The sequence below is a fragment of the Rhododendron vialii genome, chromosome 2a, assembly GCF_030253575.1.
Source record: "Rhododendron vialii isolate Sample 1 chromosome 2a, ASM3025357v1".
NCBI classification, from domain to species: domain Eukaryota; kingdom Viridiplantae; phylum Streptophyta; class Magnoliopsida; order Ericales; family Ericaceae; genus Rhododendron; species Rhododendron vialii.
In genome coordinates, this window is record NC_080558.1 from 44,094,791 (window position 1) to 44,117,629 (window position 22,839).

General features: G+C 39.8%; 3 protein-coding genes across 3 annotated transcripts; 2 read left to right on the top strand and 1 right to left on the bottom strand.

Moving 5' to 3' along the window:
* Window positions 1-5,387: 5,387 nt before the first annotated feature.
* LOC131315631 (xyloglucan-specific galacturonosyltransferase 1-like) lies at window positions 5,388-7,169 on the top strand. The gene has a single exon (XM_058344799.1). The coding sequence runs from the start codon at window positions 5,418-5,420 to the stop codon at window positions 7,008-7,010; it is 1,593 nt and encodes a 530-aa protein (XP_058200782.1). The 5' UTR covers window positions 5,388-5,417; the 3' UTR covers window positions 7,011-7,169.
* A 3,536-nt stretch (window positions 7,170-10,705) lies between these two features.
* Window positions 10,706-14,990, top strand: LOC131315632 (probable phospholipid hydroperoxide glutathione peroxidase). The gene is made up of 6 exons (XM_058344800.1): window positions 10,706-10,998; window positions 12,456-12,532; window positions 13,129-13,190; window positions 13,316-13,434; window positions 14,456-14,623; window positions 14,724-14,990. Exons 1-6 carry the CDS (start codon window positions 10,948-10,950, stop codon window positions 14,754-14,756), a joined length of 510 nt encoding a protein of 169 aa, XP_058200783.1. The 5' UTR covers window positions 10,706-10,947; the 3' UTR covers window positions 14,757-14,990.
* A 2,008-nt stretch (window positions 14,991-16,998) lies between these two features.
* LOC131315633 (AT-hook motif nuclear-localized protein 5) lies at window positions 16,999-21,728 on the bottom strand. Its single transcript, XM_058344801.1, has 5 exons — window positions 20,665-21,728; window positions 19,756-19,823; window positions 19,058-19,189; window positions 17,702-17,863; window positions 16,999-17,604 (listed from the first exon to the last, which is right to left on the bottom strand). The coding sequence occupies exons 1-5, from the start codon at window positions 21,119-21,121 to the stop codon at window positions 17,377-17,379; spliced, it is 1,047 nt and encodes a 348-aa protein (XP_058200784.1). The 5' UTR covers window positions 21,122-21,728; the 3' UTR covers window positions 16,999-17,376.
* Between the last annotated feature and the right edge of the window lie 1,111 nt (window positions 21,729-22,839).

Consider the following 22,839-nt stretch of genomic DNA (forward strand, 5'->3'; position numbering starts at 1 on the left):
TACCGCGTGTGTGGTACCTGTCCAGCACCCAAAAACTTCTCAGAATGAAAAGTGGAAATGTGAAAGTGGTAGGAGTGAATTGTGGAGCAAGCAATAAAAGCCAAAGCCCAAGACATCTCCAACTGCAGACGCGGGAGAGGCCCATCTCTGTAGATGTCTAAACAACGTTGAATTTGTTGCGATTTGGAATTGTGTACAACTCATCTCAGGATCTCACCATTTGGCACGCTCAATCGATTCGTTCAATTTTTAGCTCCTGAATTTGCAAGGACTAAAAATTGAACGTATCGGTTAAGCTCTTACCGATATCGATCCGATTGAGCTTATTTTAACAGCTACTACTAAAAAAATATTTCGATAACTTGTGCCGGACCCCGAAGTAGGTCCCACTCATAACCATAGAGAATTGTGTTCGGAAGTCGGAACTATTCTGTTTGGGTAAAATAATTCAATAATTATTTTAGTTGGAAATTGCATAAAAATATTGTTTGAATGAAGACGTTTAAATATATTTGAAAAATGATGTGGCTTTTCTTCAACCTAATTTGCAGGTACCTCTTGACCCTTAACGTAGCATCCTCTTAAGCTGTTTTACTCGTTCAATAATTTTAGTGATGAAATATTTATTGTCTGTTATAAGTACATCTTAAACGGAACTTGAATGCCGGAGGTGCTTTCCTATTCTCAAGAGAATTATATACTTTATAGAATTTCTCTATCGACTGAACTAAAGAATTCGGGTCTGTATTTCGTTTATATATGATGTAAATTAATGTTTTTGTGATTTTTTCAAAAAAAATGAAAGAGAGAATAATACCAAAATTTTCCAAATTATGTGCTAATTTGAAGAATATATATATGGGAGCATTCAGGGGACATAAAAAAAGACACTCCATCTCAGCCAATGGCTGAGATTAGAAATTCACAAAAAATTACTATTGGTCGCAAAGAATTACTCCTAGCTACAAAGAATTACTCGTGGCCGCGATGAATTACTTGTGGCCTCAAAGAATTACTCTTGGCCGAGAATTACTTTTGGCCAAATCAAATTGCACTTGGCCGCATTGAATTGCATTTGACCGCATTGAATTGCACTTTGCCACATCGAATTACTTTTGGCCGCATCGAATTGTAGTTGGCCGCATCAAATTACTCTTGGCTGAGAATTACTTTTGGCCGCATCAAATTGCACTTAGCCGCATCGAATTGCACTTGGATGCTACGAATTGCACTTAGCAGTATCGAATTGCTCTTGACCGCGCACGAAGAATTCCTCCTGGACGCGAAGAATTACTCTTGGCCGCATCGAATTGCTCTTGGCCACTACTAATTACTCTGGGCTGCATCGAATTGCTTTTGGCCGCATCTAATTGCACTTGGCCGTATCGAATTACTTTATGGTCTTGCAATTCTTTGTGGCCAAGTGCAATTCCGCTTGGCTAAGTGCAATTCAATGCGACTAAGAGCAATTCTTCGCGGCCAAGAGTAATTCTTCGCGGCATGAGTAATTTTTTGCGACCATGAGTAATTTGATGCGGCCAAGAGTAATTCTTCACGGTCAAGAGGAATTGCACTTGACCACATCAAATTACTTTTGGTCACATCAAATTGCACTTGGACGCAACGAATTACTCTTGGCCGCATTGAATTGCATTTGGACGCCACGAATTGCACTTGGCCGCATGAAATTGCTCTTAGACGCGCGCGAAGAATTCCTCCTAGCTGCGAAGAATTACTCTTGGCCGCATCGAATTGCTTTTGGCCGCATTAAATTACTTTATGGTCTCGCACTTCTTTGCGGTCAAGTGCAATTATGTGTGGCCAAGTGCAATTTAATGCGGCCAAGAGTAATTCTTCACGGCATGAGTAATTCTTTGCGGCCAGGAATAATTCAATGCGGTCTAGAGTAATTCTTCACGGCCAAGAGTAATTCTTTGTGAACAATAGTAATTCTTCGCGTCAGATTCTTTTTCTTTTTAACTAATAGGTAAGAGAACAAAATTGTTGTTCCATATAATTGAGCTGTTGGTTTAGATGATTTGGAGTTTTATGATCTGTCTAGAATTGAAGATTGCAGATTTTTTGTTGGAGCCTTTTGGGTAGACAGTTTCAAACTCTACTCCTTGCTTGATTATATGTAATCTTGAAACTATTTTGCTTTTCTATTTTTCTAGGTCAGTTAAGCAAACAAGTGCGATAGGGGTGTCACTTTTGAGTGAGTGGACGTTCAAAAAATTGAATTCGAGTTGGAATCATATATGAATATACATTCTTAATATCTCTAATGCTATCTTTGAATGCAACTAAAGGAATTAAATAGATTTGGTAACATTTGTTGTGTTATACTCCCTCCGTCCCTTTTTAAATGTCCTGCTTCGTAACTCCAACTTATTAAAAAGACATCATCATTATACATTTCACATCAATTTTTTCCTCCACTTTCTCTACTTACCCATCATCATTACACTTTTACTCACTAACTTTTCAAAATAAAATCTACTTTTAGGGACAAAATAGACAATACACCAACTTTTACCCTCCTAACTTTACAAAATAGACACTTATTAAGGGACAGCCCAAAATGAAATACTGGACACAAATAAAGGGACGGAGGGAGTACTATTTTAAGAACTTGGTTAGATGGACCATATTTAAACATTATTCTTAAAATGAAAATTTTCGAGAAGTAGATTGTGTTGGGAAAAGGAAATTTTTTTCTAATTCATGGTTATTTGTAAATGCTCCTCGCGCATGAGGTGGGACCATACGCATATCCGGGACTCACCTCATGTGAGATGATGTTAAAAAGAACCGTTGTATCCACAAAAAACCTTCTGAAAAGTGGAGTTTGATACTTCATTTAGACTATGTTTAGAAAGCATTGCGTTGTGCCTTTAGGCATGAGCAATTACTAGTATACATATATGTATGGGTATTTGGGGAATCGGGCGGATCAGGTACGGATCAAGGAACGAATTCAGGGCGAATCGGATCGGGGACAGACTTACCCCAAAATCCGATCCGATCCCCGATTTTTTTTTATAAAAAAAATCTATATTCGCCCCTATTCCCGAAAAAATCTCCAAATATCCGATCCATTCAGAGCGGGTAACAGATCGGAAATGGACGGATCGGCTGAGATGGCCATCCCTAAGTCAGAACTATGCCGTTTGGATACAATTCAATAATTCTTTTAGTTGGAAATTGCATAAAAATATCGTTCGAATGAAGATGTTTAAATATTTTTGAAAAATGATGTGACTTTTCTTCAACCTAATTTGCAGGTACCTCTTTACCCTTAACGTATCATCCTCTTAAGTTGTTTTACTTGTTCAATAATTTTTGTGATGAAATATTTCTTGTGTTATATATCTTAAATGGAACTCGAATGCCAGAGGAACTTTCCTATTTAAAAGAGAATTATATACTTTATCAAAGTTCTCTATTGACTGAACTAAAGAATTCGGGTTTGTATTTCGTTTATATATGATGTAAATAATTTCTTCTATAGATTGATACGAAAAACTAAAGAAATTTCTCAAATAGTGATTGAAGAGTGTACAAATTAATTATGGGTGAAATTACACGAACACCCCCTCATCTATTCTGTTTAGACACGGACACCCCCTAACTTTTAAAAACGCCCATGCACACCCCCTCATCTTCTACCGTTACCCAAGGAGCACCCTTCCGTTTAAGTACCGTTTGTTGCAAGGCACATGTCAATACTTTTGCCAAATTTTAGACAAAAATGCCCTTTAACGACAACATATACCCAGTTGTCTTTCATACCTCATTCTCACTTTATATCAAAGATTTCCCTCTCTCTCTCTCTCTCTCTCTCTCTCTCTCTCTCTCTCCTACGGCAGCCATGGAAGGTGGCAAGTGGCAACAATAGCTATAGTAGCCACCATAGCCACACCAACAACAGATCTAATAGTTGCAGTTAGAGCTATAACTCTAACCAAACCCAAAACTGGGTTGATTCCTACCGCCGTTGTGGAGAAAAAGTCCCCTTGAGGACTTCAAATACAAAATGGATGACAAGCAAACGCAAAACAACAAGAGCCCCAATTTTTAAAAGTTATCGAAGTCACCACTGTACAACACCTTTCAAAAAAACCCTACTATTCCCAAACAAAAACCCTAATGTATTCATATATCATATAATATGAACATATACATCTACATTTGCGCCATTTAATAAGAAAATCTAGGATTTTTTTACATATAAAACATACCTTCCAAAGTAGGATTTGCCACGATCTACAGCTTTTCTACAGTGTACACGATCCGATGTTCTTCGAAACTTAGGTTTTCTTCACGATCTAGGGTTAGCCATGATCTACAATGCAAGTTGAAGAGGGAGAGGAAGAGAGACAGGGGCGCCATGATCGAGTAAGGTAGAGAGAATTTTCTGATCAAGTGAAGTGTGACGTATGCTTGTTGCTCCATTTCATAACAAAGGGTATATTTGACATTTCGTTCATTCCATTAACGGCGTTGAGGTTTTTTTTTTCCTTTTCAGTTGATGAGGGAGTGTGTATGGGCGTTTTTAAAGGTTAGGGGGTGTCCATGTCCAAACCAGATAGATGAGGGGGTGTCCGTGTAGTTTCACCAAGGGTATATTTGACATTTCGTTCATTCTGTTAACAGCGTTAAGGTTTTTTTTCCTTTTCAGTAGATGAGGGGGTATGTATGGACATTTTTAAAGGTTAGGAGGTGTCCGTGTCCAAACCAAATAGATGAGGGGGTGTCCGTGTAATTTTACCTTCTTTTTTTTCCTGATAAAACAAGGTTGACTGGGCATGCAATCACTGTTTAATTGGATGCAATCACCATGACTATTTGCAATCAAATTAATATGGTAAGGTTTAAGCGGGCAATCACTATTCGATTGGAAACAATCACAATGCCTATTTGATTGGATTGTAAGAGTATCATTTTTATTAATAATATGGAATCCCTTCTTTGCTGATAAAAACACTTCCCTAAAACAAAAACAGTAAGATCAATCGGGCAAACAATGACTATTTTATAGACTGCCATTAAATAACAATCGCATCCAATATTTCCTCGATGAATGAAGAAAGATCACCCAGCTACATGACTCGGTGGTCACTGGTCAGTGCGGTCTGAGTCACAGCTCTACTTGCAAGAATAAGGTTGACTACATATAATCATTCACCCGACTCTCTACGTTAGCGAGAGCCTTGCATGTCAATTGGGTATTTTTTTATCGAGTGCCTTAAAAAAAAAAAAAAGAATCGGGAAGCATATATTTCAATTAAAATTAAAGTAGATAAACCTGCAGTGTCTTTGACTCATTGCAACCTATGTGCTATAAAATTCATGTTCAAACACAAACTGCAAATCTTCAACCCCAATTGCTTCTTAATTGTCACCCCCATAAAAGAATGGCTGTTTCATTGTGCAAAATGAAATCAACACAATCCAAAAGTTTTGATTCAATCCCAGTCAAATTCATGTTCCGGGTCGGCGCCGTGCTTCTTCTCGTGGTCCTGGCCTTCCTCTGGTCTTCCACGACCACCATTATCTCCGGCGACATTGTTCACGTCTGCGTCTCTTCTCGCAAGCTCAACAACCCCAATTGCCTCTCCGCGGGCACCCAAACACCAAACTTTGAAATCCCGATTATTCCAGTACTCATTCAAAACACTTCCGTTAGACACCACCCCTATCTTGATTCAAAACAAGTCGTTAATGATCCTGTTGGTCACGTAGGAGAAGTTAAGGATGAAGATGAGGAATATGCTATTAGGATTGTCAAAGAGCAGATTCAATTGCATCGGTCGTGGGCATCGAACACCCACCGGGCCAACTGCAGTGGGGGAGGAATATATGTCTATGAACTGCCTCCAAAGTTCAACAAAGATTTAATGGGTCAATGTGGTGATATGGTTCCATGGCTTCATCTTTGTAAGTATTTGATCAATGAGGCATTGGGGGAGCCGATTCCAGAGCTCGGCGAAGGCTGGTACAAAACTCATCAATATTCACTAGAGCCAATTTTTCACTCAAGAGTTTTGAAGCATCCTTGTAGAGTGTACAATGAAACCGAAGCGAATCTCTTTTACGTGCCATATTATGGCGGCTTAGACGTATTGCGATGGCATTTCAAAAATGAGTCCGATGAAGTTAAGGACGGTTTGGCACTGGACCTTGTCAAGTGGCTCGAGCCACGAAAGTCATGGGCTCGAAACTCTGGCAAGGACCATGTGTTCGTTCTGGGAAAAATTTCGTGGGATTTCAGGAGATATCCCAATTCCTCATGGGGGACTAAATTTTTGGAGCTGGATCGATTTCAAAACCCGATTAAGCTCTTGATCGAACGCCATCCATGGCACGTAAACGACATCAGTATCCCACATCCAACCCATTTCCACCCTCACTCTGATCACGATATCGTCACTTTGCAGCTTAAACTGATCCGGTCCGAACGTAAAACCTTAGTCAGTTTTGCAGGGGCAGGGCGCCCTGGCGCCCCAGAGAACATAAGATCGAAACTAATCAAGCAGTGCAATTCCGTAGACACACAAAAATGCCGGGTTTTGGATTGCAGTTCAGGCGGGTGCGATCAGCCGAAAACGGTTATCGATCTATTCATGGAGTCCGAATTCTGCTTACAGCCACCGGGAGACAGCCCGACAAGAAAATCTGTTTTCGACTCCATTGTCTCCGGTTGCATTCCGGTACTCTTTGATCCTTTCACTGCCTACTACCAATATCCATGGCACCTGCCCGAGGATCGCGGGAAGTATTCGGTCTTTATAGATCAAGAAGAGGTGAGGGAAATGAAGGTGAATGTTATCGAGAGGCTCGTGAGAGTTACGCTGAGGGAGAGGGAGAACATGAGGAGATACATAGTTTATGAACTGTTGCCTGGGGTGGTGTATGGGCATCCGGATTCAGAGCTCGAGGAGTTTCAGGATGCTTTTTCTATAACAATTAGTAATCTTCTTGAGAGGGTGAGGAGATTGGAGTATTGACAGGCCGTCTAACACACTTTTGGACGGCTTCGATGGGCTGCTCGGGCACCATGTTGGCACCGGCACGTGGTATCCACCCGGCACCCAAAAATTTCTCATTTTTTGTTGTATTGCTATTTGTTGGTTTGTTTCAGTTGTAATAGCAAAATAAGTCCCTTTTTTTTTTGGTTTATGAAGAGTGGAAAAATCACCATAAACCGAACTCGGTTTCTAACGCTTATTGTCGCGACCATCGACACTTGCAAACACAAATTGATGATGAACTAGAGACGAAGGAAAAATTGATGGAAAGCACAGCAGCAGTGCAAAAGGTGATTTGTATGAGGCTCGCCACAGTTACCTTCTATGATGCAATCGCATTTACGCTTGGTCCAAGTTTAGATTCAATAGGGCTCAAGTTCGAGTCTCTATAACTCAAATATGGGACTAAACATACATATAACACCATCCACACATGGTAGAACCTTAGCTAATTAATATCCCGACGTAGGTGCCGCTGCTACTGCCGATGCGGTATGTGAAGTCTTCTATAGATAGTACTGTGGCGCAAAAAGATAATACTCATTGACGAAAGTGATGGGAATACCATACCTTCATTTCCATTTTCAGCACCTTAATTAAAAAGATTATATATATGCAAGGCACGTTTGCGTAAGTAATTGGAACAAAGAGAAAGAAGTGTCATCGCAGAAGGTTCCATTGGATCATCAAAAGTCACTCAATTGTGCCACAATCTTTCTTGAGTTTTGAAAAGCTCCCCGCAAGTTTTTGAATTTAGGACTCTTACGTTGGAGCCATCAAAATTGATTTTCATCTTAAACTAACAAATACGTGCACTAATAGTATGTGCTATATTTTTGGTATATTTCGCTTCAGTATTTTTGTTCGTATTTTCTGAATTTTTGTTGTATTCACGTTTTGAAAACAAATATGATTTCTCAAAGCCTTTGCCAAAGTTCAATCAACTTGATTAATTGTTTGAATTATTCACGCAACTTGAGTATTAGAATGAACATTTCAAGTCAAAAAATAAAAGTTTAGTGGGTTTTATTTTGCATTACATGAGAGCATTACAAGAGTATCCAATTGGATTCTTCTTCTCTATAATTGGATTGAGAGAAGTCTCTATAGTTTTATCCCGGTCGTTCATCATGATAATTAATTAATGATTCATATATTAGAAAAAAAATTCCCCGAAGAAAAACGTAACAAATCTAACCTTCAAAAAAACTTTTGAATGACTGAGATTATACAGACCTTTGTTTGCAGTTTTTCCAAATTGTTGGTTAGGAGAGATTATCTAGGGATGACCATTTCATCCGACCCGTAGGTATCCTATCGGATCCCAGATCTGAACGGATCAATAATTTGGAGATCTGTTTGAGGATTGGGTAGGATATGGAGATTTTTTTCTGAAATTTTTGGGTATTGCGCAGGTAGGGAGCGGAGACAAACATATCTTCAACCCGTGACCCCGTCCCGTCGCCGATTCCCCGAAATATATGTACATCTTTTAGTATTACTTATATTTTTCTAGAGCTACTTCTCATTCCCACTCACAGTTCTCAATTCTCATTTTTTCAGCGCTATACACACCTTTTGTGTTCTACTGCTCTTTGTAATTTGGTTAATTGCCTGTATTGTAAGCAAATTTGTGCTCATTTTACTTCAGCTTCAACTGTAAAAAGTTTCTTCTTTACTTCAGTTTCGGCTATAAAGTTCTTAAAGTTCTATATCTTATTTTAAATATTTTATTCATTAAAAGTTTTTTTTTGCTCTCTATTGTTTAGAAAATCTGTTTTATTCCTTTCCTTTTTTTAGTGAAAATTTTGGATCCCCATTCCCCGTCTGGGGACGTGGGTGGAAGGAGAAAACAAATTCTCGTTGGGGATCGGGACAGAAACGAGGAAGGGGAAGAGGTTCAGGGATGCGGATAGTACTCTTCGACCCCGATCCGTCCCCATTGACAACCCTATCAAATCAGGAGTCCCTTTGACTTTATACAAGTCCTGTTCACACGTGATCCCAATTCAATTTGCATGACATCAACAATTAGTAATTTTCTTGAGAGGGTGAGGAGATTGGAGTATTGACTGGCTATCCAACACATTTTTGAACGGCCTAGATAAGTTACTTGGGCACCACGTGTGCACGGCCACGTGATACCCACCCGGCACCCGAAAATTTCTTATGGTTAGGGCAAGATTGGTATCCTTTTTTTCATTTTTTGTTGTAGTGCTATTTGTTGGTTTGTTTAAGTTGTAATAATAGCAAAATAAGTCCTCTTTTTTTTTTGGTTTATGAAGAGTGGAAAAATCACCATAAACCGAACTTGGCTTCTAACGCTTATTGTCACGACCATCGACTCTTGCAAACACAAATAGACGTCGAACTAGAGACGGAGGAAAAATTGATGGAAAGCACAGCAGCAGTGCGAGTTGATTTGTATGAGGCTCGCTACATGATGCATTCGCACTTACGCGCTTGATGGGGTACCATATATATATATACACACCCACTTCCATTTTCAGCACCTTCAAAATATGTGCATTTACGCGCTTTATGAGGATACCACATATATATATACATTCACTTCCATTTTCAGCTAGCACCTTCAAAATATGCAAGGCAGTTTTACAGTATGGTGCACAGCAGGTGCTGGGTCTCCGGGTTCACTTCACGTTTGCATAAGTACTAATTGGAACAAAGAGAAAGAAGTGTCATCGCAGAAGGTTCCATTGGATCATCAAAAGTCAATCAATTGTGCCACAATCTTTCATGAGTTTTGAAAGCACCCCGCACGTTTTTTGAATTTAAAAAACTAGACTGAGTCTACTTTACCAAAGTTCAATAAACCTGATTAATTAATTTGTTTAAATTATTCTCGCAGCTGGAGTAATAGAACATTTCAAATCGAAAAATAAAAGCTTAGTGGGTTTTATTTTGCATTACATGAGAGCAATAATTAAATTGAGAGAAGTCTCCGCAGTTTTATCTATGTTGGCCATTTTGATGTTATCCAAATTGTTGGTTGGGAGAGATTATCGAGGAGGATCAATTTTGGGGAGCAAAAACTGGGTATAGTACACGTGGTACACGAGCGCATCTGAGCTATCAAAATGTGTTTTGGACGGTTAGAATTTTAGAAAGAGGAGAGAGAGTGATCGAGTGAGGGGAGAGGAAGTGATCGAACTAGGTCATCCAAAATGCGTTTGGATGGTTCGGATGTGCATTGGGTACTGCCATAGGTACCCAGTTTTGCACCCAAAAATTTGTCAGTACTCTCTTTGACTTTAATACAAGTCGGCTTTCACACGGGGTCCCAATTTGCATGACATCAACCTAACTGTTGAGCATACGGATCAACCACTCTGTCTGATGGGATGATCTCTGCCGTCTATACAATCAAATCGGGTGCTCGAGCAGCGCATCCAAGCCATCAATTTTGATTTTGGATGACTCGTGAGAGAAAAATAAAAAAAAAGAGGAGAGAGAGTGATGAAATGAAAGAAAAAAAATGGTTTCAATCTAATCTTTCAACACACTTTTAAATAACCCGAATGAATTGCTCAAGCATCACGTAGTCATGGCCCACCCATCACCCAAAAATTCCTCCAAACCACCGCACGGCTGGAATATCTGCCACGCCTCAAATACTTGGAACAGATACGCGTATATCCAAAACTTCACATATATATTGCTTTGACTCTCTCTCTCTCTCTCTCTCTAAAACTTCACACATATATTGCTTTGACTCTCTCTCTCTCTCTCTCTCTCTCTCTCATATATAGCTTTGTTCACTAACCGAATAAATCCAACAGTAACGAGGCAAATTCCTTGCCTTCTGAAACAAACCCATCAAATCCCTTTGCTTTGTTCGCCATTTGTTGTGAGAGTTATTATCGTGTGAGAGATCAAGATTCAGAAGAATAAAGAAATGGCAAGCCAATCGGAGAAGCCCCAATCAGTTTACGAGTTCACCGTCAAGGTTTGTGTAGATAACATTATTAAGCATGTCTCCGGGTTTGGTATTTCCGGGGAAGCTTTCGGTTTCATTTTTTTTTTCCAGTTTTATGCTAATGTTAAAGCCCTCTTTCTTTCATTTTCTTCATTTTTTTTGTTTTGACGGATGTTGAGGACAGCTTACCCGCACCACAATTAATCCCATCTCCGGTCCGGTCAAGTGCTGGCCATTCTCGCGTGGACTAGGGTAATTTCTTGTGGCCAGACCCTAGGAATGACCCTGATCAATTGTGCGGGAGCAAACCCACCAACCCACCACCAACCAAACGGAGTAACTTTTGGGGCTGGTTAAAGCCCACTTTTTCAAAAGAGACATTCGCTTTTGTAGAACACCATCGTAGGATTGTACTCAGTTGTCTATTTGGATTCTATTTCCGTAGTTGTGATTTGTTCGTGTGAAAAAGGGGGGGAGTAAAGAAGATTATTTTTTTTCAGCATATTAATCTAAGTCTAAAGTCCAAATGAAACAAATCTAAGAGTTTTAGTCCAGCCTAAGTTTTTTTTGTGATGTGTAGAGTTTATTAATAAAAATATTTTAGAATTTAGAGTCCTTGAAAAGACAAAATTGCTTTTAATAAGACAAGAGCTTTGTTTGGGTAATACAAAAAATGTCTTTTTTTCATTTAAATTGTCTTAAATGAGACAAGGGTTTTGTTTGGTTAACACAAAATATGTTTTTTTTCGTGTTTTTCGATCTTGTTGCATTTTCATAGGATACCTAGGGTTTTAGACACTTTCATAGGGTTTTAGGGTGCAATTTCCTATTATAGGGTTTTAGCAGTTTAGGCACTATCATAGGGTACTTTAGGGTTTTAGGCAATTTCGTGTATAGGGTACCCTAAGATTTTAGACACTTTCATAGGGTACCCTAGGGTTTTAGGCACTTTCAACGCCGGTCAACCTTAGTCAACGCTGGTCAACCTTGGGAGGGGTTATTTGTAAATCCTGGACAGAATGCCCTTTAGACTTTACGGGAAAATATTTATATCTTTATTAAAGCAAAAACCCTTAGAGTATATCCTCCTACTCAATTTGCCCCTCTTGTTTTTAATCATCTTTTTTTTGGTCTACCCTTTTGTGTGTTTTTGTTTTCTTTATTGCTAAATTTTGCTAATTGCCTGTAAGATTTTGTCTGGAAAATGAAACCCCAAGGATTGGCCGTTTGGCCCCCGTGGTCAAGGACTGGTACCTAGGAATTTGCTCCTCAAGGTAGTTTAGAACTTATTAGGTGTTATTGACTCTTGTAGACCTAGTCCATACTGGGATTCGTGACATTCGTCCCTGCTTTAATCTGGCCCCATGATTAGTTAAGCTGCATAATTGGGCCCCGTGATTAGTTGAGCTGCATAAGCTAACCCCAACGTTATCTATTAGAGAAAATAAAAATGTTTACGAGCTGATGTAGTTTTTGCTTGTTCACAGGACACGAAGGGGAATGATGTGGATCTTAGCATTTACAAGGGCAAGGTCCTGCTGATTGTGAATGTCGCCTCACAATGGTACATCATAGCTCCTCATTTCCTTTTGTAGATCCTTTTTTGGTAGACTTTTTTTTTTTTTTTTCCGTGAATAAGCTTTATTAATATACGATGGCCTCTTTTATATACTACATTATGGCCACCTCAAATTGAAGGTTGAGGCTTTGGATGAATATTCTGAATTGCACTCTTTCTTCTATTTTTTGATGATCCGAAACCAATCCCACCTACCACAACGTTAGGTCATGTGGCCACACCATAAACCAGAGCCATCTTCCACAGCTATTTCACACAAGCTTGCGCTTGCGAGGATGTAGTCCATAGGATTTTGCTCCTAGTGGGAGTCGAAATAGAGACTTCAGCTTATATGGCACTTAACACCACCCTCCTTACCACTTGAGCTAACCCTTTGGCTTATGAATTGCATTGCTTTGTTTCCATAGCCACTTGTAGGCTTAAATAAGAATGCTGTATTCAGACAAGAACTGCATCAAAACGACATTGTGTTATGAGTTACAACCCCCATTTAATACTTAAGAAATGCAAGGAATTATACTGACGCAGAAGTAGAAGGTGTTGTTTTGCAGTTAAGTTAGTTAACTTTGTTGTGTATGCAGTGGCTTGACCAATTCAAATTACACAGAGTTGAGCAAGTTATACGAGAAGTACAAGGATCAAGGTTCGCTTTTATGTGGTGTTAGTTGGATATAGCTTAGTCATCATTGTGAATGCAAATTCACAAGTTTTTGTTAGATTGATCAATTAAACTAATGTGTTGAATCATTTTATGCATTGGGATGTCAGGGTTAGAGATTTTGGCATTCCCATGCAATCAGTTTGGTGGCCAGGAGCCAGGAGATAATGAGCAGATTATGCAATTCGCATGCACTCGCTTCAAGGCTGAATTTCCCATATTCGACAAGGTAGGGAGTTCTATCATAAGTCGAAGTGTACGATAAGTCAATAACTAAGTTTTCCTCCATTTCCATTTGTTGTCTTAGTTTTCTCCCATTTTCTTTGAAACGCTTGAAATTAACTTTTCCCTTTGAAATCTGTGGTCTCTTATATGCCTAGTATCAATTCACTGGAATTCCTTTAGGTGTACACATAGTGTACAAATAGAGTTTTTGGTCATAAACCAGGCAAATTACATATCCACTATGTTCTACATCATGCTAATAAGTCAAATACAAGATTCTGAGACATGGAAAAGTTGTGCAGAGGTACAAAATACCTTCTATCACCAGTCTGATGTGGAAGATTCAATTCATTTGCCACATTGCACTTTTCTTGGGCTCGCATTATTCATTTTTCATGCTCCCCACTGCATATAGATACAGAATGGAGACATCGAAAGTCTTGCCGGAACCCCAGCCCTCATCTTTGCTGGATCACCCAATGTCTGAGATACCCTTCCCCTTCGCTAGCGTACCTTAAACCTTCAAAAGTCCGAACCACCATTCTGATTTCCCAACACCCAGTCACACAACAACCCCATACTCAAAACCCTCCTCATTGAACACCCATGTTGTTTTTGTTTATCTCCCTCTCTCACCATCACTCACTGAGACACAGAAAACTTCCCAAATCATATGGAAAAGGGAAATCTAGGGCACACTCAAGCCACCATGCTGGGTTTAATACTTGGTTGATTTTAAGATAGATTTAGTGGGTGTTGCGCACTGGGTTGTGGACAACATTGGGAATTTCCGTCATGGGTTTTTGGTGATGGGTTTTGGTTGGACGTTTTGGAAGAGGCATAGAATAACTGGTTCTTTGACAGATGAGGTGTAGGTGTTCTTTTGACCAGTAAAGGAGACTGTAGTGTTTTGACAGAGTGCCTTTAATGAAGTGCAATGCTGATAATGCTGTCGTTTCTTCTCCATACCCCGTTTCTGTTATTAGAGCAAGGATAATCACTTATGGCGTATGTGTTTTTCTTAGGTTGATGTGAATGGTCAGAATGCGGCTCCATTGTACAAGTTCCTGAAGTCCAGCAAAGGTGGATTTCTTGGGGACAGCATAAAGTGGAATTTCTCCAAATTCTTGGTTGATAAAGAAGGAAATGTTGTTGATCGTTTTGCACCTACAACTTCTCCTCTTAGCATTGAGGTAAGAAAACCTGCTTGTGTGATTACCAACAGTTTCAAGCTTATGATTCATTAACGTTTTCAGCTGGAAAATTCTCATATTCTACTCTCTTTTTTTACAGAAGAAGATAAAGAAACTACTTGGTATCTCTTGAGTGTTAAGTTCTGATTGCTTCTTCCCCATTCGGCAATAAAATTGTTTGAACCTTCTCATCACGTAAATGTTGAACCTCATCGGCTATTGAGGTGATATTCATGTAAAGGTTGGATTCTGTAATAATGTTTTTTTTTTTTTTCCTGAACGTATATGCTATTGTTCACATTATGAGGAGGATGTATTGAATTCATCACGGTATTTATATGTCATCAAGCAGTTCATCTTTGGAACATGCAGTTTGGTCTACATTTATGATATGACTCGGGCGTGTTGGAAATGCATGTAATTACTAGTGAAGGGTGTGTATAGATAGACTTGTGGGTTTAATAGAATCTGGCGACAAATCTATTGTTCCATGATCGTCCCTCTGATAAATAAGAGGGAGGGCAGAGCTTTTGGGTTGTTCACGTCGTTAAATAGTAACGGTTTTCTCTTGTTGTTCCAAAGATTTGAACAATGTGCAATGCAACATTAACTGAGTGAGTCTGTGTTTGGTTGGACAAGGCAAAAATGCATAGTTTTTGGCAGGGCCGGCTCATGCCCGATGAAGGTCAATCTCTTGCTTTAGGCTCCCACCATTCCTCAATCTAATGGTAGCCCCACAGTTGCCTGTTGGTATGTCCTGAAGCAACCAGTGTTCGCGTAGTTGTTGGCATATACTTTTGTTCGATAAGCAACCGGTGCGGGTTAATTTTTGCGATGGCCGAGAATCGTGGACACGTAAACGGAAGACGTGTGTTGCACCCAACACCCGTCGGCAGTGGACACAGACACTTCCGAAGACTCTTGTGCGCGTGTGATTTTCACATGCCATTTGCAATATTAATCTGTTCTTTGGGTATCCTGAAAAAAAAACTAGTTCAGGAGGTGGAAAGTGCATTGTGAATGCTCTTACCACATTCTTCTATCCTCAAGCTAGAAGACCAACAGAAGACAGGGACCAATGGTGGTGCATGTGACCTCCTTCACAGCACTCAGCATCTTTTGTTGATTTTCTCGGTCCTCGGTTGGTTTCTTGCCTTGAGAGTTTGGCACAAGGATAATCGAGAACGAAAGTTGGGGGAACGTTAATAAAGAACCACAAGAAAGAAAAAAAAAAGAAGAGAAAACCTTGTTTCCGAAGGTGCCGTAAACACTTTACAGCACTAAATTGTGATCTTCCAAAAGTGTTTTGGACGGTCAGGATGTTAATAAAACTTTTTCGGAGAAGAGTTAAGCTTTTCCCCGGAATAGTTTCATTAGAGCACTTTTGGACAGTTGTGATTGGTTAGTACTGTAAACAAGCTGTTTACAGCACTTTCGTAAATAAGACACTCTCGGAAAAAAAAAAAAAAGGGTTCGGGGTTCAGCTACACAAGGGAAGTCATGTCACCAATATTAGAGAGAGAGAGAGAGACTTTTGTGCAAATACCGTCTTCAGTTTTTAACTAAATCTTTTTTTTTCTTGGCTAAATAGTTTCTTCCATTGCTTTCATGGCAGTTACAGTCAACATTCAACGGTATGCCGTTTGATTTAATGTGAAGGGGTCCATTGAGGAAAATTGTCATTGGAAGAAGCAGCACTTCTTTGGTGAAGATAGGATTCGAGGACAAAAGTTAGAATTCTGAACAACCATGTGCCTAACTATCCTCTTGTCAAGTGTGGGACCAATCAGATAAAATAAGCAGATGGCCCCAAAGGTTACTCGGGTTGGTTGGCGATTTTTCTCCCCACCACACAATTGACCAAAATTCGCTCGGGACAAACAAGAAGAAATGAATTTCTTGCAAATTCTCTAATCCCGGCATGAATGACCTAACTTTGACAAGAACAGAGAGTAAATTAGTCGAGGAGTATTTAATGTAGTCCGGACACCCTGACCGAAACAAAAAACAAAAAGAAGCAGATATACAAGTCCAGCTCTCCAATTAGGGAAAAGCTCCAATACAAACGCCGTATAACTATATGTTACGCCTATTTTGGACAAATGTTATGTCTCTAAATGGTAAATGTTTTGCCTCTCAATGGTTAATGACGCATACGGTATACATATTAATCCTATTTGGTAAAATGTTACACCTATTTGTTAAAATGGTTCGCCCATTAGTAAAATATTACGCCTCTCGATGATAAATGTCGTTTTCAATTCGAGTCTGACATTTGTTGTTTCTCAAAAAAAAAAAAAGAGAATAAAAAGGAAGGAAAAATGAAGAAAAACCCCAAAAGAAACCTACTCAAGTATATCTTCAACAAATAGACCAGTGCCAAGAACTTGACATTCATTCTTCAAAACATCAGGGAAACTACTAAAGACGGTACCCAGTTAGGTTCTCAACATTTTTCACATAACTGAGATTAAGATCTGGTTACAGGAAATCACAAAGCTGATAACTCTAACTTTTTTGGCAAAGACGAAAGGTGGCTTGATTCAATTTGTAGACGGAACATATTCACCAACTACAAATGGCAATAGTGCCGGGAAACATCTACAATGATAGTAAGATAACTCATCAGGGTTAATGCTGCAAAGATGTTAGCACCACCATCATCTACTCCCAGCTAGACAAGCTGAGGTCATGAGTTCGTTGGAACCATTGACACGGTTCATTTACAACCGGACAGGCATATATACATGCTATCATCCGCGAGTCAGGTCAATCTCCGAATTCAGATTTCTCATATCAGGCCTCGAGCCAAGCCAAACTCCAGATGAAGAATTTGGAGTGAGATTTTGGCTAGAAGCAGCACTAACTGGTGTAGCTGATTTTTCACCAGGCTGAAGGGCAGAATTCTGTCCGCCTTTAGGACTAACCACTGTTTTGTCCTTTGCCTTGGAACCGCCATACACGAAACTACATACCACCACCTGCAGTAATTTCCATTTGTCTTGCATTTTGTTGGAAAAAGAGGAACAAGCAAACAAAGGGCACCGTAAAGCATGGAGTGACAACTGTGGGAAATACCTGAACTGGGCTTCCTGCTGTAAGTACGCCACCAACTCCACCTCCAATGACATGGCCGTCAGGGCTACAAAGGGACACGCTTAAACCTCCAGTTCGGTTGCGAGGCCCACCGCTTTCAGCAACCAAGTAGGAGCCTGACAAGCATAATATCTGAAAACGCCCCTATGAAAGTTGGAAGACCGAAATAAGTTTCAGTTTTATAAAGCTTCCTAAAAGAGAAAGGAAGACCAAAAAATGTCCAAATCATGGAAATCAATGCATTTGGCAACGGAACAAAGGTTCACATCTCCAAAACTACATACATGTCAACAACGATGATCCTTCTTCCATATGGTCAGGCCACCCAATGTATCACATCACATACTCTTTTTTTGACATTAACATTAGATACTCTAAAACCATAAGAAAGGACCTTCAACAGCCTTTTTCAACAAATGCAAAGAGTTGTCGTCCGATTTCAAATGACCTCACCCTCATGCTTGATAAAACTAAAAATGATTCAAAGACTCAACACTAAGAGTGTACCGCAAAACTACCAGCGGGGATCGAGTTAGAGTATGAACGAGATTATTTTACAACATAGCATTTAAATCATCTCCAAGCATCTAACCATGTCAATGAGGAAGAACGATAACATAAATTCTCAGCACTAATATACAAATCTTAGCTGCACCACAAAATAGCACCGCAGAAAGAGCAACACTAACAATCGAGGAACTTCCAACCAACGCAACAACAGTAGATCACTAAATCCCAACAATGTAATCACAACGAAAATTGCCACCACAGTTTGGTCATGAACAAATGTATAACCCCTCCCAGTAAAGATCAGCTAACTGATAATGAAGAGCACCGATTGCCCAAAGATTGAAGGTTCACTAGGAAGAAAGTAAGGTCACTGTACTCTAGATTCAACGCTCAAGCCAATTTGAGGAAACAAGCAATGTTGAGGCAGAATGCAAGCCAATGGGAAGCTCCACACTGGGTTTTTCTTCACGAAGTGTCCGATGGGAACTTGACCCAGAAGTGAATAAGATCGCGCAATTTTATACACATACCTCAAATTGAGAGCTATAATTATCATAAGAAGGAAGTTACATACGCAGGAAATTGACAAATCTGTGTCAAATAGCGACTCTCACCGGACATTCCCTCACTCGTCTTGCACAAGCATCCAAACTTGTCATATTAATCTTAATTTTTTTGGTACTAGTCAAACTTTGGACACTAGGGGAACAAAACTATCCATAAGTAGTCTTGGAAGCAAATGGAACAGAATACAACTTCGAAGAAAATAAACTAGAATCCGATGATATAAGAAATTATAGCAGATGCAATGGACTAGAAAGCTTCAACCTCATATGTCACTGTGGTGCTAGAGGATGTAGGTTGGCGTAGTGTGACTGCTGAAACCGCACCATTTGCGGACAAGATGCATACGGCCCTCGGCCTCTGTTGTGCGAATGCCAATATTTTGGAGGCAATGTCCTGCAAAATATGACTGGAGTTACATGTGTTACCTCAGCCAATATACATAAGTATTCAGGTACTAATGAAAACCATGGGTACATATAGTATTTAAGGTTAGCCCGGTCATGAGGCTCCCGCCACCGCAGAGTCTAGAAAGATCAGATGTTCAGAATATGAGGAGAAAAACTCCTAGTTGGAACTTTTTGCATTGTCCCTCAATAAACAAAGCTTCTATTTGTCAAGTTAACCAAGAGAACATATGAACAACACCATCCTTGCTTCCTCCCCACCACCAAAATCAAAGGAAAGAGAGAGTTGTGACGTATAAATTTATGATAACAAAGTAGGTATGAAATACATGAATACAAGCTTTAAAAAGCCCTTCCGATTTACACGAATAAATAGTCGAGGTGTTGAGGGGTTGAAGAGGATCATGACACGAAGAAACTGTGAACAAGATTAGGATTGCATGCAACATCAACATCAACCTCTTAACTCCAGCGAAAGGAGAGCACTGATGTGAAAAAAACCCTGCAAAATACTATATGTAGTGCTGATCAATTGATATGAGGGATGTAGCATACCTCTCCTATTGCAATATTGATGATATGTGGTGTAAAAGCCAGTCCTGCTGACTTGTTCATCCATTCACCTGGCAGACAACAATTATCATTTGGAAACAAGATCAATTTGTATTCGTAAATTACACGTCGAACGGGAAAACAGGCATAGAAGGAGCCAAAGTTAATACAGTTTGCAACTTTGAACAAGTTACAGGGGACCATTCAACACAGAAGGTGAATACATATCAGCGCCGATGTTCCTGAAAACTGGCAACCCCCAGCCCCCAAAAATCTAAATCAGGGACTGGTGTACGAAATGTTCACAATAGGAAGCAAAGTTGACACTGGAAGTCAACGCCGCAATGAGGAACAAAAGAACATAATGGGCATGTGTTATCCACCAACGTTGATGAGGAACTATACAAATACATAACACCATATCACTAACCCTCACAAATTCTTACATAAAAAACAGAGGAGCATCAAACGACTTTGCTTTTTGACCATGTGGTTCATAAAGCATTGAAGTAGATTCACGAATGAAGCACAAAATACTACAGTTATTGCATATAATTTCATTGTTTTTTCCTCCACATTCTGTCAAATGGTCATAATAAAGATATAACCAATCATAGCTAGTTATGCGATGAGACCCTTATGAATGGCCTAGCAGAATCTCAACAAAACAACCCATGTTTCTTGAACATCACTGAAAACCTCATATTTATTCCCCCAAAGTTGATATGCTACCATATTCTTACTTCTGCAATGCAAGTATAACTACAAGCTACATATTGAATCAATAGGTAAAGAGACTCGTACTAGAATGCTAGTTGCTCAGATTGATCTCAAACAGCAAGTTAACTGCAAAGAATCCGGTAAAAGCAAAGAACTGAAATTCAACTCTGATAAGTGATAAGCAAAACTCACCAAGAGGAGCTAACTTCTGCTTCCAACCACTGCCACGCGGCCGGCCTCTACCTTTCTTAGGGGTCGGTGTGACCGACCCCGAACCTGACGGCGGCGTCCCAGACATTGGAGAGAGCCCTAGAGCCATGTTGGTCCCGTCTGGGCCGTACTTCCGAGGCCTCCCTCTTTTCTTCTTTACAGTTTCCCCCATTGGCACACCAGAGGACCCACCACCCATGTTAAAGCCATGAGGAAAACTGGGTGATGTGTTCTGTGCTTGGAATGTTGATCCTAAAGAGCTACTATCCCTCACATTGGTCTGAACTGAAAAGTTAGGGTTTGTATCAGGCTTAAACCCATGTGGGTCTTGGAACCCAGTGTGTGCTCCAGACCCAGAAGCGTGACCCGACCCACTAACCCCTCTATGGAAGTAGAAAGAAGAAGACCCAGAAAGTGCCATACTTTCTCTCCCATCCATGCATTTACTTAGTATAACACCCCTTTAAAAACCCTAATTACAGTACTGAATAAAGAGTTTGAACTAAGATGGAGAACAATAGGATCACTAGGAACAAAATCCTAACAAGGGTTTTAAAGGGGGAAAAAAACTACAAGAAAGTTCGACAGATAAACATTCAAGATTCCACCCAAAAGATATAATGCAAAAGGAAAGAGGAAAATGGTGGTTATAGAGACTGAAAGTTCTCACTGTCATAAACCAATAGCAGAGGCTATTCAAAGCCACATTCTTGAAGCCATTCTAAACCAGAGCTGGAGAGGCCAATTGTGGTTGAACTGGGGACTGTGCCCACACACATCAAAGAAACAAGAAATAGAGCAAAAAGTAGAAACCCTAGATTTGAAATCAAAGAGGAAGGGAAAAAGGGAGGTGTTGGGAAAGAAGGAGGGAGAGTAAAGACAAAAGTGAAAGCAAAATAATTAAAAAAAATTGGAGCTTTTGAATTAAAGGAGGAGGAAGACCCTTTTTCTTTGTTTTTTCAGTAGTAGGAGTAGATTTATTGGGCGGGGGAGTTGGGGAGTTTAGTTGTCAGGCCGTAAGTTTCTGACTATTGGGGGAAGAAAGGGAGTCAAGGGACCGGTTGAGGGGTCAGACTCTTGAAGGCCATTGGAGGGGCAGTGGGTGGCCTACCAAAGTACACCACTCTATGTCATGATCTCTCTCCCTTGTGGATGATTATCCAATGCTCTTACAGCACCACTGCGCGGTATTCCAAACTCTTTTTCAACCACAAATTATAGTGGATCCAAGACAAAATGTGATCATACCATGTCATAGAATAGCGGTATGAGATACCATGTAACAATGCTCCCAGAATACTGAAAAAAATTCCTCTCGCTTCTACCGCTGCAATTTTGGTACAAAAATGTTAGAATACGTGACACTTTAATCCATGAAACGGTTCATTCTCTTTTTCTTTTATGGATCAAGTGTCATATGTATTGTAGCGCTCTTCATTCATTTTGTTAACCCACTAAAACAAATGGATATATATAAAACTTCCTCCGTTTGTATTAAATCTCTTTGAATGATTTGAGTTTTTTTTTTTTACACAAAAATGAGAGGTACTGCATTGATAAAGCCCAACGGCGGCACTTACATAACGAAATTTATTACAGATAATTTGGACAAAGCCAAACTAATCATTAAATTGATACATAACGAGAAAGAACGAGGCGATTGACGTCTTTTATCCCCAGCCCAGGCATCTCCTGACGCACCTGCTGCTGAGCGAAAGATTCATATTTTCTATAGCAGTCTCAAAAATATATACACTGCTAGCCGAGAAAAAAAAGACAATAAGAACCCATATGATCAGATGAACTTCGACCAAAAATAAAGGCACTAATGAATTTCTAGCAAACCACTAATAGATTCATATTAATCTTTTCAAGTCCGAACAATAAGCAAATCACCCAAAGGTGAACTTTATTATTCACACAAGGAGAGACAAAACTCCCCCAGACCTTACTCTAAATTCAATCGCCCTAAAACCGCTAAAACCGCCGAACAGATCGCAATTCTCATTGCCTCCACTGCTGTTGCCACAAGGGCTCCGGTGACAGATTACATGCTGACAAATGACTGTGGTGACAGCAGAATCCGCCGAACAAAGAGGGTTAGATCTGAAGGTAGAGAAAATAAAAAGAAAAAAATCCATAGGAAAGAGATGAAAG

What these genes read in the sequence shown, in the direction of transcription:
- LOC131315632 (XM_058344800.1), top strand. Translation starts at nt 10,948, where the DNA reads ATGGCAAGCCAATCGGAGAAGCCCCAATCAGTTTACGAGTTCACCGTC. An exon ending in TTTACGAGTTCACCGTCAAG is followed by an intron (nt 10,999 to 12,455) that starts GTTTGTGTAGAT and finishes GCTTGTTCACAG; the next exon opens with GACACGAAGGGGAATGATGT. An exon ending in GTGAATGTCGCCTCACAATG is followed by an intron (nt 12,533 to 13,128) that starts GTACATCATAGC and finishes TTGTGTATGCAG; the next exon opens with TGGCTTGACCAATTCAAATT.
- LOC131315631 (XM_058344799.1), top strand. Translation starts at nt 5,418, where the DNA reads ATGGCTGTTTCATTGTGCAAAATGAAATCAACACAATCCAAAAGTTTT.
- LOC131315633 (XM_058344801.1), bottom strand. Translation starts at nt 21,121, where the DNA reads ATGGATGGGAGAGAAAGTATGGCACTTTCTGGGTCTTCTTCTTTCTAC. An exon ending in TCAATATTGCAATAGGAGAG is followed by an intron (nt 19,190 to 19,755) that starts GTATGCTACATC and finishes CATATTTTGCAG; the next exon opens with GACATTGCCTCCAAAATATT. An exon ending in GCACCACAGTGACATATGAG is followed by an intron (nt 17,864 to 19,057) that starts GTTGAAGCTTTC and finishes CAACTTTCATAG; the next exon opens with GGGCGTTTTCAGATATTATG.